The sequence below is a fragment of the Lolium rigidum genome, chromosome 2 (genome assembly GCF_022539505.1).
Source record: "Lolium rigidum isolate FL_2022 chromosome 2, APGP_CSIRO_Lrig_0.1, whole genome shotgun sequence".
In the NCBI taxonomy this organism is placed as follows: domain Eukaryota; kingdom Viridiplantae; phylum Streptophyta; class Magnoliopsida; order Poales; family Poaceae; genus Lolium; species Lolium rigidum.
Window position 1 is genome coordinate 50,794,340 of NC_061509.1, and position 13,324 is coordinate 50,807,663.

General features: G+C 46.7%; 1 protein-coding gene across 1 annotated transcript; it reads left to right on the forward strand.

Annotated features, from left to right (window-relative positions):
* The first annotated feature begins 7,395 nt into the window (after window positions 1-7,395).
* LOC124691739 lies at window positions 7,396-12,135 on the forward strand. The gene is made up of 6 exons (XM_047225012.1): window positions 7,396-7,477; window positions 7,963-8,095; window positions 8,270-8,373; window positions 8,923-9,067; window positions 9,152-9,292; window positions 10,250-12,135. Exons 1-6 carry the CDS (start codon window positions 7,437-7,439, stop codon window positions 11,873-11,875), a joined length of 2,190 nt encoding a protein of 729 aa, XP_047080968.1. The 5' UTR covers window positions 7,396-7,436; the 3' UTR covers window positions 11,876-12,135.
* Window positions 12,136-13,324: the final 1,189 nt, after the last annotated feature.

Below are 13,324 nucleotides of genomic sequence, written 5' to 3' on the forward strand. Positions count from 1 at the left end.
TGGACTAAAATTGAGATCTGGAAGCACCATTGTCTACAGGCGCGACCTCGATGACCTTTGTACGCAGCGATGAGCGGGGAAGTAGTGCTTTGCCAACAACTGGCGTCCTTGCGACCTCCAGGCCCTGGCGTCCTTGTGACCTCCAGGCCCTGGCGCCTCTTGGTGACCTCCAGGCCTGACCCTAGCGCCCCCAGGGGAAGCCCTGGACGAGCTTCTGGCTAGGGGATGGCGGCGAGCTTCCGGGAACTGCAACAACCGGCGAGCTGGGCGACGAGCGCGACGAGCCAGTGGATGATCGGAGCTAGACCTGGAGTACAGCTGGGCGACGAGATAGGGGATCGATCGGTACCAATCGGAGCTGGACGCGAAGGCCTGGATCGTTTGGCGATGAGACAGGGGATCGATCGGAGCTGGGCCACGCACGCTTGGTGGATCGGAGCTGGGCCACGCGCGCCTGGTGGAGAGGATCGATTTCTCCTGGGGGAGGAGCTGCCTGGCGGAGAAGATGGCTGGGGTGGATCGATTCCGGTGGGGGAGGAGCTGCCTGGAGGAGAAGATGGCCGGGGAGGATCGATTCCGGTGGGGGGCGACGGGAGAATCGAGATCGGGATTCAAAATTTCGATAGGGGTATCGATGTCTTTTTACTACTTTTTCACCTGGTCGGAAAACGTCCCCGACGTCTTACAATTCTGCACGGAGGGAGTAGCTACGACTCCAATTGTCCACACTCATGTTGTGATTGCCCTCATCCTTCTTATATAATATTCCAATAAGAAGTAGGGAAAAACTCGCATTCGAAACACCACGACCGGCTAAAATCCGATTCTTTGCCAAACACCAAGAATTAGCTCTTCCTCACTCGGATCAAGATACACATGGTGTAACAAGGCAGGTCAGCCTAGGAGTTAACGTGAATCGCTCCTCTTCTCAAGCTCCTAGTGGATAACCAAAAAAATCTCATTCAAGTATATTGTCCAACTCTCTTTCGTTAGCAATGTAAGACTAACTTTAATCCCATATTTTGCCATGCATGAATGGACATTCAGACATTTTTTTTATTTTAAAGCTGTTTCATTGAAAGGTGGGGAGAGTGCACCTCCCCCGATGAAGAGGTGTGGCTGTACTAAACACCTTGGCATCTTGGACTGAGGGTGCGTGATCCGCATTTGGAGATGTGGCGACGAGTTGGGGTATGTGTCGATGGATGTGGCCAAGGTAGCTTCGGTAATGATATATGTACGCTTGGGACGAGGCCTAAAGCCTAATGGTAGTGTATTGCATGCTTGAATGATGTATGTATGCTGGAAAATCAAGGACAAAGTCCGCTAGGGGGTGAATGGTCCAATGTGTCATCCAAACGTAGATTAAAATCCGCCCTTCTTGTCTATTTATATAAAACTTTTTAACCTTGTCATTATTTATTTTCGCGGTAATGTATGTCACTTTTTATACATTCTTCAATATTGCAATCTTAAATACATTTTAAATAATAGTAATTCTGTTTCAAATTAGTTGTCGCAGATATTTTTTGCAAAATGAGCCAACATATGGACTGAAACGTGTCTAGATACGTATCTAGACCAAATCTGACCAAAACCGTGACAATTAATTTGGAACGGAGAAAGTATTATATATTAAGATGCATGTTTTCAATGCCATTCTACTATTTATCATTACAGCTATGTTTTTTAGATAAATTACAACCATGTTTTTTATGTGCTATCTGGAGCTATATTTTGTTAGGATTTTTATTTTTTAATTGAATTTGAGATGTTAATGGAATATTTTGTTAAAACTGAAGCCCTTCTAATGTATTAAAGTGCATTTGTATTTATACTTGCCCATAATATCTTTAAATATCTGCAAATCTTGGCAGAGTGTTGTAGGGTAACAAAAAAAAAACTTGAGAGTTTAGTAGAAGTAGTATTCTTAGTATATAAGACTATGAAGGTTAGGTAAATGTATGAGGCCAATAAGGGGTCAATAAGTAAATTGTCATGTGATTTTTTTGGCGGGTATGTGATATTTGTTTTTGGGTGAAAGTTGTCCTTCCCATCCTTTGATAGTTTTGTCACTCAGCGTCCATGAGACAGTCTAATCAGACAGGGTATCGTAACGTTTTTAACATGCATGAGTATTTAGAGTGAAAATTTAAGTTTGTTTTTTTTTATTTGATTCGATTTGGTTACTTGTGTAATGTTCCAGTAGAAAAACTCGTATGTTTGTTGTTCTCTTGAGTTTATTTGATTATTACTTGTGCAAGAGAAACTAGTGTAAAGTATCCATCTTATATATACCAAAACATTTAAAAACAAAGAGATGGCAATGATTTAGCTAGCTCGGGACCCATCTAGCCGTCTCGAAACCAACTTAGGGCATGTACAATGGTTATATCTTAGCGATGCCACGTAGGCTAATTGATGACGTGGAGGAGAGAGAAATAGAAAAAAGAGGTTTGTCTTCTCTTAGCTGCAATATGATCTCTTAACAACAATCTCTCTCACCACATATTTAGGGATGTCTCACTACTAGAGATAAGAATAAAAATTAACCTATTGTACATCATATTTTGTTGTTATATCTAGATTACGTGGTGAAGTTAAGATAAGACGGTCTTATCAACCATTGTACATGCCCTTACCCGGCATTATTTGCGTTTTTAGAAAGCTAGTTCATAAAATTGCGCCGAGAAATGTGAGCTGGTAGTTCTGCTGCATTGCTTGATCGTAGTATCAGGATAATTGTGTGTGTGTGTGTGTTTTTTTGAACTCAATCTGTTGTAGTACTGTACTACTTTTTTTTTCTAGGAGGCAAGTAATTACTATTCGTTTTTTTAATCTGGCTAGTATGGGCCGTCCCTGGCTGTAACGTGGGAGCAGCCCAGAGGAAAAACATTTGTGGCCGTTTTTTCCTAAGAAAAGGAGGTCCAGCCTTCCAGGTCCATCAGCCCACGCGCAAGTTCAGCTCGTTTCTTCTTCCACTCGAACGGAATCGTTGGGCGAGTGCACGCGAAACAAACGGGAAAATGGAGCCGATGATTTGGATCGGCTTGGACGGACCACATCCACGAGTCCACAACCTCTACCCCACAGCGCACACAAAGTCAGAAACCCAACCCCGCGCCCGACAGTCGTCATCCGAGCCGAGCCGAGCGAGCGCGGCCTCCGTCCGCACGCCACGCCACCTTTTAACGCGCACTCAACACTTTGTTAATGGCGGTGGACCACCCGTGGACGACGTTGTGGTGTGGTGCTCCACCACCACCACCGGCACCGAGCGCGAGCTCGGCCGCCGGCGGGGTATCACCTTTCGCCTCGTCCTAATCCGGTGGTCCTCCCCGCCCATCATTTCCGACCCAAAATCTGACCGTTGCACCCAGGATCCGTCGTGCTGCCCACTTTTCCGGCTTTCCCCAGCGTCTCTTCCCAATCCATCCAATTCCACTTCTGTCCTGTCCTGTGTGCGTCGTTGCGTATGCACCGCAGACGGTTGGTTGAGGATATCCGAACAGGGCACCCAATCATGTCCACTGTTCCACATACTAGCAGGAGTAGCGCCAACACACTCGAATGTTCTAACGGTAAACTAACCATCAGGTATAATCCGCTTAGATCAGCTGTATTTGATTTCACGGTTCACGCAATTTCGAAGCACAAATTAATGGATCACTAATTGAATTTGGCTGCATCAAAAATTTGCGGAGTTAGGTCTCAAGAGTTAGGTTATGTTTAAACGGTAGTGGCGTCAATAATAAGGTTTCCCCGAAACCTCATCGACCTTGTCGATGGTGCTCTCTTCTCCAATGACGTTGAGGAGGGCAGGTGATTAATCGGCTGGCCGTTGCTCTTCTATACTTGTGGATCTAGGTTTCCTTTTCAAAGATGATTCTTCTCCAATCGGCTTAGTGAGTCCAGTCTCGAGTTGATTTGTCTGGCTAGATCCGAGGTGGTTCATCGAACCCTTTTCATCAATTTCTTCTCCGGGACAATGCTCTATTTCATACATCGTTACTGCCGTCATCTTATGACTTCGACCGACAACTTCTTGGTTGCCACGCCAACGCTGTTTTCCTGGCTACGATGTGGTCCAAAGGTCAACATGCAGCAAGGAGAACATGCGGTGTACCGTTAACGAGTGCCTCAGAAAGACGGAGGTGATCTCCCTAGGACATGTGTGTAATTTCCTTTCTATTCTAAGATGGCTTTGCAAGAGTTGGGTTTACTTTAATTTATGTCGTGTAACTTCTTCGCCAAAAACAAATGCAACAAAAGCAATAATAGTTAGGCGTCTGAGTATATAAAAATGTTCTTCAGAATATAAACCAGCCTAATTTTCGGCGAAAAAGTACAAAAGGATAATCTTACAATCAGACAACGTATAAAAGAGAAAAACATTAGTCACATGAAATTCTTTCCAAGAAAATAAAAGCTCCACGTTTTCCCTTTCCATCACCGGAAGTCGTGAGCTGCATGCATGCGCATTGGTCGGCGGCAGCAAAGCATGTGGCAGCGTCGAGCCTCCTGACGCCCTTGTCTGCCTGCCTGTCACCCGGAGGTGTACTGACAGGGTTCCTTCGGTTAGCCAGTCCAGAGACCAATTAATCAACTCTACTTTACTTAATTTGCAGCCTGACAAGAGAGGCTAATAGATCTGGTACCTCTGCCAACTAATCTTGATGGTGCACAGTGTCGATTTAATGGACACTGGCTTAGATGAGATGTAGTGTCAAGAAAGCTGCTGCCCATTCCATCTAATGATCTGTTGCTCATTCCGCATTTGTCGTCTAAAGTTCAAGATTCTGTAGTTGTCCAAAAATTCATTCATTTTCCTTTACCATTTTTAGGGCCTGTTTGCTTTAAAAAGGAATTTAAAACAAAGGAATAGGAAAAACGTAGAAACTGTATGTCATGACATGTGAATCCTATAAAAACGCTTGATTGCATCACATGAAAAATGCAGAAATTTTCTAGAGGGATTGAGTGCACGTCCTAGTTGCCCTAGACATATAGAAAATTTTACAAGAGGTCCAACCTCTTGTTAGAAATCTTATGAAATTGTAGTGTAAGAAGAAGATCCATAGGGATTTTAAATGGTTCAATCCTTTGAATCAAATGACTTTTGTAGAAAAAAATTCTATGGGTATGAATCCTACAAAATTCTTTTACAAATCCTTTGAATCAAATACCTTAAGTATGATGACACGTCGATGCTTAATCGAGAATTACCACGCAACGGACCACACCAAACGTGCTACCACGCTACACTACATGCCCGAATCTCAGAGGATCTCTAGCATATCCACATAACTTTGGGCCTGAAAAAATAACAGTTACTTTCCGATTTTGAGGAAAAACGGCTTAGGTAGATCTAGTAAATACATTTTGGCCCGGAAGTAATTTTTGGAAGCGTTGGGAATTGGGCGCACAAAAACCCTGTCGGATTTCCTGCTCACCCATCACTCACGGTTGTTGGTGGAAGGGATGATTTGGGGCCGGCGTCTTGTCGCTCACCCGCTGCCAATCTCCCTGCTACCGCCCCTTCCAAGCGCAACGCTCAATCGCCATCATGGCTCTCCCAAGCCTCCCGACGTCGGCGCCCTGATAGCGCCACCCAATCCTATCGCCTCCATGATGAAGCGAAAGTGGCGGGGCAACCACATCGTGCAAGGAGTTGGTCCCCTTGCGAGTGCGAGCTCCGAGCGCACCCTCACTTCGATGGTAGCGGCGACAATCATTGGCAAAGCGTTGTCGTCTAGGGGACGACCGAAATCAGTGTCAAACGGGTCGACGAAGACAAAGAAGGTGTCATATCGAGGACGAAAGCTTTAGCCAACTCCATCGCCGACCATGGTGCCCGACGCTCGTATGAACGTCGGCCGCGCCCCTAGCATGTTCGAGAAAATGCGAGAGAGGTAGAGTTTCTCCCCTTTTGACGAAATGGTGAGACAATTTGGTCATGTTGTTTAGTTCTTTCAGTTTTTGAATTGTGTAGTCTAAATTTGCATTTGGTTACTACCTTGGATTTGAACATGTTGAAGGAAAATGAGGTTAACATTGCTAGCACACTACTTGAGGCATTCAGTGTTGGCATGGAAATTGGGGAAAATGAGGTGTAGGAGATCAGAGAGGAGGTGTTTGATGCTTTTCAATAGAAAGGAAAAACAATATGAAGTGCCCTGCCTTCGTGACCATCCAACCATTTGTTCTCCCTTTTTTCTAGTATATAGGTAAACAATAGTTATAAAACATATAGTAGAAACGCTTTTATCTCTATCGCGATCCTAGAAGCATCTACGCACAAACAAAACAAGGACATACAAAGCAGGACCAATTCCGATATGTTTCCATCAACCGGTTCATGACTGGAGCCGGCAGGATTAGTCAGCATTATGTCTGGTGGAGTGGAGAGATAATAAGATTATACTGTAATCTTCTATGCGATGTACATGTACTAGCACTACTGACAGCCTTAAATAAGAGTACTCAGCGCGATTAAGATTCTTCACCTATCATGGATTACATGTGAAGTCTTGAAAGTGGACATATGCTGGTGGTGACGCACAACCGTTTGTTGGCAGGCACCCCTCCTATTTTAATCTGAGTGGGGGTCCAGTCGGTGAGTGCTGTACAAAACGTACATGCTTAAATGCATTATATATTCATTTTTTACCTATAGTTTTTGAAGTTGAAATCACCGACAAACTGAGAGTAAATTTATCTGCTAAATAGAAAGGCAGCAAAACAGGAAGTCATCCTTAAATGCCGGAGAGAAGAGGGAAAAAAAACCCTAACTTTTCACCATTCTACTTTCCTTCCACACATTTTGTTGTCATTTTGGCCATGATCATCGAGCATGGATGTAGAAGCTTTTTAAATTTGTCCAAATTGCACATGGAGGTTAGGTCTCCTAGGAAACTTTTTGTCTGTGCCTCCATTGCACAACTTGTGTTGAAGTTGAAGTTGAAATGAAATGGGAGTCCATGCAATGCAACCATTAACACATCATCGCATGGTAATTGCGCCACAAATGGACAATGTAGTAACTGAAAGGAACATAAATTTCCAAAGAGCAGTTATTCGCTCTGACTCTATCTAGAAGCTTTTCTTCCTCTCAAAATTTTCCTCCAAGAAAAGAAAATCCAGTCAAAATCTTGTATCTTGTAGACAAACAAACAGAAGGGAGAGGCTTCCGGGACACCTGGCCCCTGTTCAGCACCAGCTAGCTAACATAGATTTGTTGGTCTTTCTTCTCCACCACCTCCACTTCCCCCCACCCCACCATCTCTCTGCTCCCAATTTCTCCACCATTGGCAGCAGCCGCTTGCTCTCTCCACCCTCGTCTTCTCGCCGGCCGCTAATCCAAGCGGAGGGAGGCGAAGCGAGAGAACAGAAGCGGCGAGGAAAGGGGAAGGAGGCGGCGGCAAGGGAGGTGAAAGATGTTTGACAGCCTGCTCAACTCCAAGTTCCACAACAAATGGTATGACCATGGATCCATTACTTTCTGCCGATTCGGTTCCGGTTCGCGGGAGCTTCAGCCCTTGAAGCTGGCTGGCTTGCTGTTTTTCTTGGAAGATGATTTGTTCAGCTTTTCGAGTTAGTACGGCACCGATTTACCGATGCGAGGAGCCGGCATTCGTTCCGTTCCTGGGCTGTTGCGACCGCGGTTCTTGAGCTGCCCGGATTTCTCAATTTCTTAGCTGAATTTCGTACGCGCCTACTTTTCCCCATCTTCTGTGCTCGTCTGCTTCTTGATTCGTGTCGCTGTTGCTTACATGCGTTCCAGCTCTGCTGCTGATTCTATGGCTGCTCTTCCAGCTTTGCTGGGATGGGAATCTATCGTTTTGGGGATTGTGTTGCTTGCTCGAGCTGCTGCATCCTCTATTAGAGTCGCAGTTGTCCTGATTCGATGCCGTGTTTCCTCTCCTTCTAACTGCTGATTTTCTTTACCGCCGTCTGATGCAGCAAGCACGCGATCAAATGCACCCGGACCCGGCTGGATCTGGTGCGGCGGAAGAAGCAGGCCATGGTCAAGTTCCTCAGGAAGGACGTCGCCGACCTCATCACCAACGGCCTTGAGTCGCACGCCTTCGGACGGGTACAGACTGCGTACCCAGCTCACCAGCTTGCATTGTTCAGCAGTAATTATCACCAACTAGTGCTCTTAGAACTTAGAAGGGAATTTAGGTTGGCGCAAACAGCGCAATGTTTCACGATGCTGAGCATGAAGATAGTATGTATACATTGATGAATGTTTCCTCCTGGAATGCAGATGGAAGAACTGATTGTGGAGATGAACCAGGCGTCAAACTACGATGTCATCGAGCAGTATTGCGAGTACATAGCCAAGCAGCTCAACATCCTGCAGAAACAGAGGTACCTGCGATTTGTATGAGATTGTTAACAAAGGACATGTGGAATAATGGTTCAAACCCCTGACAACTCTGTTGTGGCTGTCATGTGTTTCATCCCTGAATTATTTTTCTGACTCCAATTTTGTCATGAACATGTCTCCTCCAGGTTGAAACCTAAATGAATCAAATTCAGTCAATGTAGCTAAGCGAATCAAGCAACTTAGCATTTGCTATTTTCTGTAACTTCTTGGATAGAGTTTCCAAAGTTGTAGAGAATCTGTAAACTGCAAATTAGCATATACTAGTTTTCGCAGGATTGTGCTGATGCCCATGTATATTTCCCAACTCTTATAGCTGCGGATAATTCATACTATTTTTTTTGTCGAAACTTACCTTATCAGGGAAATATGGAATATATGCAAACTTTTTTACTAGATGCGTTTTGTTTATATTTGGCCATATTATCAGGTTAAGTCTGCACGCCATACAGAACTTAGGAATGCTTCTGATTGCATTCAATTAATATCACAGAAGTTCCTTTGGTCACTAATCTGTGGTGGTCTATTTACAGTGAATGCCCTCACGAAGCCTTGGAACCTGTGTCAACTCTGATTTTCGCTGCTGCTAGATACCCTGACTTGCCTGAACTGTGTGACCTCCGACATGTATTCACAGAGAGATATGGGGCTTCCATTGAACCTTTTGTTAGCTCTGAGGTACATATCATCCTGTCCCTTTTTGTGTTTGAGCTGCTCCCTTTTATTGCACCATGCTGATTAACTTAACAATTCTGTGGATAGTTTGTTCAGAAGCTTCAGAACAAGTCATTTACTAAAGAGGAGAAGTTGCTAGTGATGCAAGACATTATTGAAGAATTGGCACTCCCATTTAATATCAAGGAAATCGAACGGAAGATATCTGGTGTACCTCAAAACAAAAAGGTATATTTTAGTTAGCTTAGAGCAGGTCTAACAGACCCCCTAAACCACGCCGGACTTGTATAATTCCGGCGGTATACGGGGTGCGGGCGAAAATGGCCGTCTAGCAGCCCCCCTAAACGGTTCACCCCGTATCTAAAATATACAGGGCCCTGGGAATTTTCCCCCTCGCCCCTTACTTGTAGAGGGTGGAGGGGCATATAGGGGGTGAAAACTGCACTCTGCACCACCGGACCTCGCCGCGCCGCCGCCAAACAAACTCCACTCCGGCGACCAATTCCAGCCAACGAGCTCTAAATTCTATCAAATCTCTACCAATTTCTTTCAACCCATCAAGATTTCTATCAAATAATGAAAAAACTAGATGAATTTTGAAGCAAAATTCCGCGTTCTCCCACTCGGGGCGGAGCTGGTGGGGACGGGGCGGAACTGGCGCCGGCGCGGGCAGGGCGGGTGCGCCGCGACGGGGCAGGGCCAGGGTGGCCATGGCGGCCTGAGGCGGCACAAGGCGACGGGGGCCATGGCGGCCTGAGGCGGCACAAGGCGACGGGGGCCATGGCGGCCTGAGGCGGCGCAAGGCGACGGGGGCCGCCCGCGGCCTGAGAAGCGGGGCGAGGCGGCGCGTGGCAGCAGCTCGGGGCGGCATGTCCGGTGGTGCGGGGTGGCAGGTCCGGCGGCGGGGCTGCAGCGCGAAGAGATGAAAAAAGAAGCATATTCTTAGAATATGCTCTTTTACAGTTTTCGTATACGGGGACTGCTAGACGGGAGGCGTTTTTGTCCGGTTAAAAGTACTCGCGTTTTATATACAGGGCCCTCTACTCGCGTTTTAAGGGGCGAAAAAATACGGGGCCTGTTAGACATGCTCTTACCGAATTATATCGTCCAACCTTTTAGTAACTACTGGAATGATCAACCACTATTATGTGTGTGGTTATTTACTTGTGTTTTTTTTTCCATTAGGATCTTCTGAAGAAGGGTTCATTTAATGGTGTAGAGGTTGAAGCATCAGGGCGCAATGGGCACAAGGTAGATAAGCATGCTGTGCTTGAAAGGAAATCCAAATCCATACCTGAAGGGCGTGACCGGAGGCAGGAAGTTCAGATAAAGCCAAAAGATATTCATGTTGTTCCTGATTGTGTTGGTCAAGTTGGCGAGAGAAGCAGGAAGAACTATTCAGATAAACCTACGGAGAAGAAACATATGGATAATGATGTCCTTCCTTTGGACATGAAGCGAAGGAATGGTCCAACAGAGGTCAAGAAAGATGAGAAAAAGGGTGGTCAATCTTGGAGGGAACTGATGAATGCAGAGGAGTTGGATCTTAATGGCTCAAAGAAACAGGAGGTTGCTGCAGCAAAACCTCTTCAGAGAGAAATCAAGAAGATAGTTCCTCCATACACTGAACTAAAGGACACCGAGAAGAAAAATGGGTACCATCGATCCCACATGGCTGGTGGCACTGATCATAATTGGGGACATGCTGACTTGGGGCTTAAAACTCTGGGCCTGGAGAAGCAAGGAAGTGAGTCAGCTAGCACCTTGAACGGTAAAACAGCAAACAAAGTTCCTCCTTATTCTAAGCCATACAGAGCAATGAGTGAGAAGCCTTCTGAAGACGATAATGTTGGTTTGTATAATCAAGCACGTCATATAGGAGAGTTTGGACAGACGGTGCAAGATAAGCAGCAAATGCCAGAGAAGAAGGCAGCCAATATGCGGCCTCCCTATGTTAAGCCCAACACTAACATGAAATCAGTGCATGAAAATCCGGCAAATGAAGTTGCTCATGGGTACAGGCACAATGGTTCGGAAGCAACAGGTCACCGGAGAGATGGTCTGGCTGCTGATGATGCACCTCGGCCTGTCTCAGTCAGAAGGAAAAGCGCAAAGCCACCTGTACATGGTTCTCCATACGATGAAGTGACTAATGATGAAAAGATGGCAAACCAAACACCTGGTGGCCGAACAAGACGCTCAGCGTACGATGAAGCGACTAATGATGAAAATATGGCAAACCAAACACCTGGTGGCCGAACAAGACGCTCAAGCAACAGGAATGGTCACCATGAGGACTACGAACGACGAAAACACTCAAGCAGGCAGAATGGATCGGCAAGCGGCAGTGACTACCAAACGGAGGAAGATGAGACGGACAATGCGATTGACTTCGGCAATCTTCTGCCTCGAGCACCTAGCTCGCATCGGAAACACAGGAGCAGGAGTGCCCATCCCCGTGAAGGCAGCAGCCATGATGACGAGGAAAGGATGATGGACAAGCTTCTGAGGCACTACAGCAAGAAGGGCATGGAGAGGGAGGAGGAGCACAGGACAAGGACAAAATCCCGGACCCCTCGCCCTCGAGCCGATCACCCTGCTGATGGCAACAAAGAACGATCCAGCAGAGATCATCCTGAAAGAGCCGTATCTCTGCCCACGGAATCTGACTCCCCAGTTGCAAAGCCGAAGACTCCTCCTCCTGCTCGGTCCATGTCACTGCAGCCGGACACGACTAGGGGCAACGTGCACCCGAGAATGCCGGACTTTGACGAGCTGGCTGCACGAATCAGTGCTCTGAAGAGGGCGTGAGCTGCCTGCCACCGGTCTGTCTCCACTCTTGAGGCTTCGGCAATCGGTATTGTCCGTGTTCTATCACAGCATCTCATGATGCTGATCACATGAATCAGAGGATGATCTCATGATGCAGATCACATGAATCAGAGCATGCTCTTCATTGGTGGCCTTGTTTCGACCTTTGTTTCTTTCTTTTGGTGGTATACTTGCTTGCATTGCGTTGCATTGCTCCCTGTGTGATGTCTAGGTAGATGATTGGTAGGAGTAGTTGAATGGGAGATTTGATAGGCATACCATACGATATGTGCTGAAGTGGATGTGGTTGTTTGATTTACTCATGTTCTTAATTGTCAGTGTATAGATGCCATTGATGAGGCTATAATGAAGTGACGATCTTTCTCTGTTTCTGTTGTTACTACCATGTCTGAATGTGAGTTACCTTGAGTCTGGAGGGGGTTTACCCCCTTCACATGCTAACTACCAGTGCTAGTACTAACTCGTAGTTGGAGGTGGATGCCTTACTCCTCGCTCTGCCAACTGTGGCGTGAGCAATTGAAGCCTTGTGCTGGCACATGACTACATGTTCTTGATTCGGTGCATTTTTCGGTTTGCCAGGTAGAGTTCGGCTCAACTGCAGGTATGGTGATTGTCCTAGGAAGATGATGCATGTGGCCGTCGCCCGTCGGCGCAATAATGCAAACACGTTCTTCTAAGGAACCTTCAAATTAGTTTGGGTGCGTACCAAATTGACTAGCACAAGGCTGATGAGATTCTTTCCTCTGTCATCAAGTCATTTAGAACTCCCGAGTCAGTCAGACACCAGATGAACTCTCCTAACAAAAACATGTTACAGTTATACATTACGCAGATTGCGGCGACCAGCTAGCCCAGGGACCTCACGACGCCGACGACGAAATGCAGGATGTAGCTGTCGCCGCCGCCGCCATCGAGCATGCCGTCGCAGACGAGCCGCTGCAGCGCGGGGTCCCTCGGCAGCGCCCCGCCGTGGTACAGCACCGTCGCCGCCACCGCCGCCGGCGGCCTGCTCGCGACGCACGCCGCCAGCCTCGCCACCGCCCGGAGGAACAGCGGCAGGAGACCCTGCATATAACCAAACAGCAAGAAATCAGCAACGAAAAACAAGACACGTCGCCATTAATGGATTCCAGTTGCTCACCATCAGCGGCAGAACGCGATCACGCGTGCACCCGCCATCGCGTGGCCATCACTTCAGCTCCGACGATCGATTTGCCTACGTGTTCGTGTGTGTAATTCTAGTTCTTCCACTTATATGTACACCGGGCACTCTGAGCACGTAACTACCTAGGCTCTGCTTGCGACGCAAGAATTTCTTAAGATACGTCCTAATTAATTGTTTTCTTGGATCACAAGGATTTACCGGATATTGAATTCCGTTTTGGCGCAAATCTGGAAGATATGGGATTTTCATGTGGGGGCCTGACG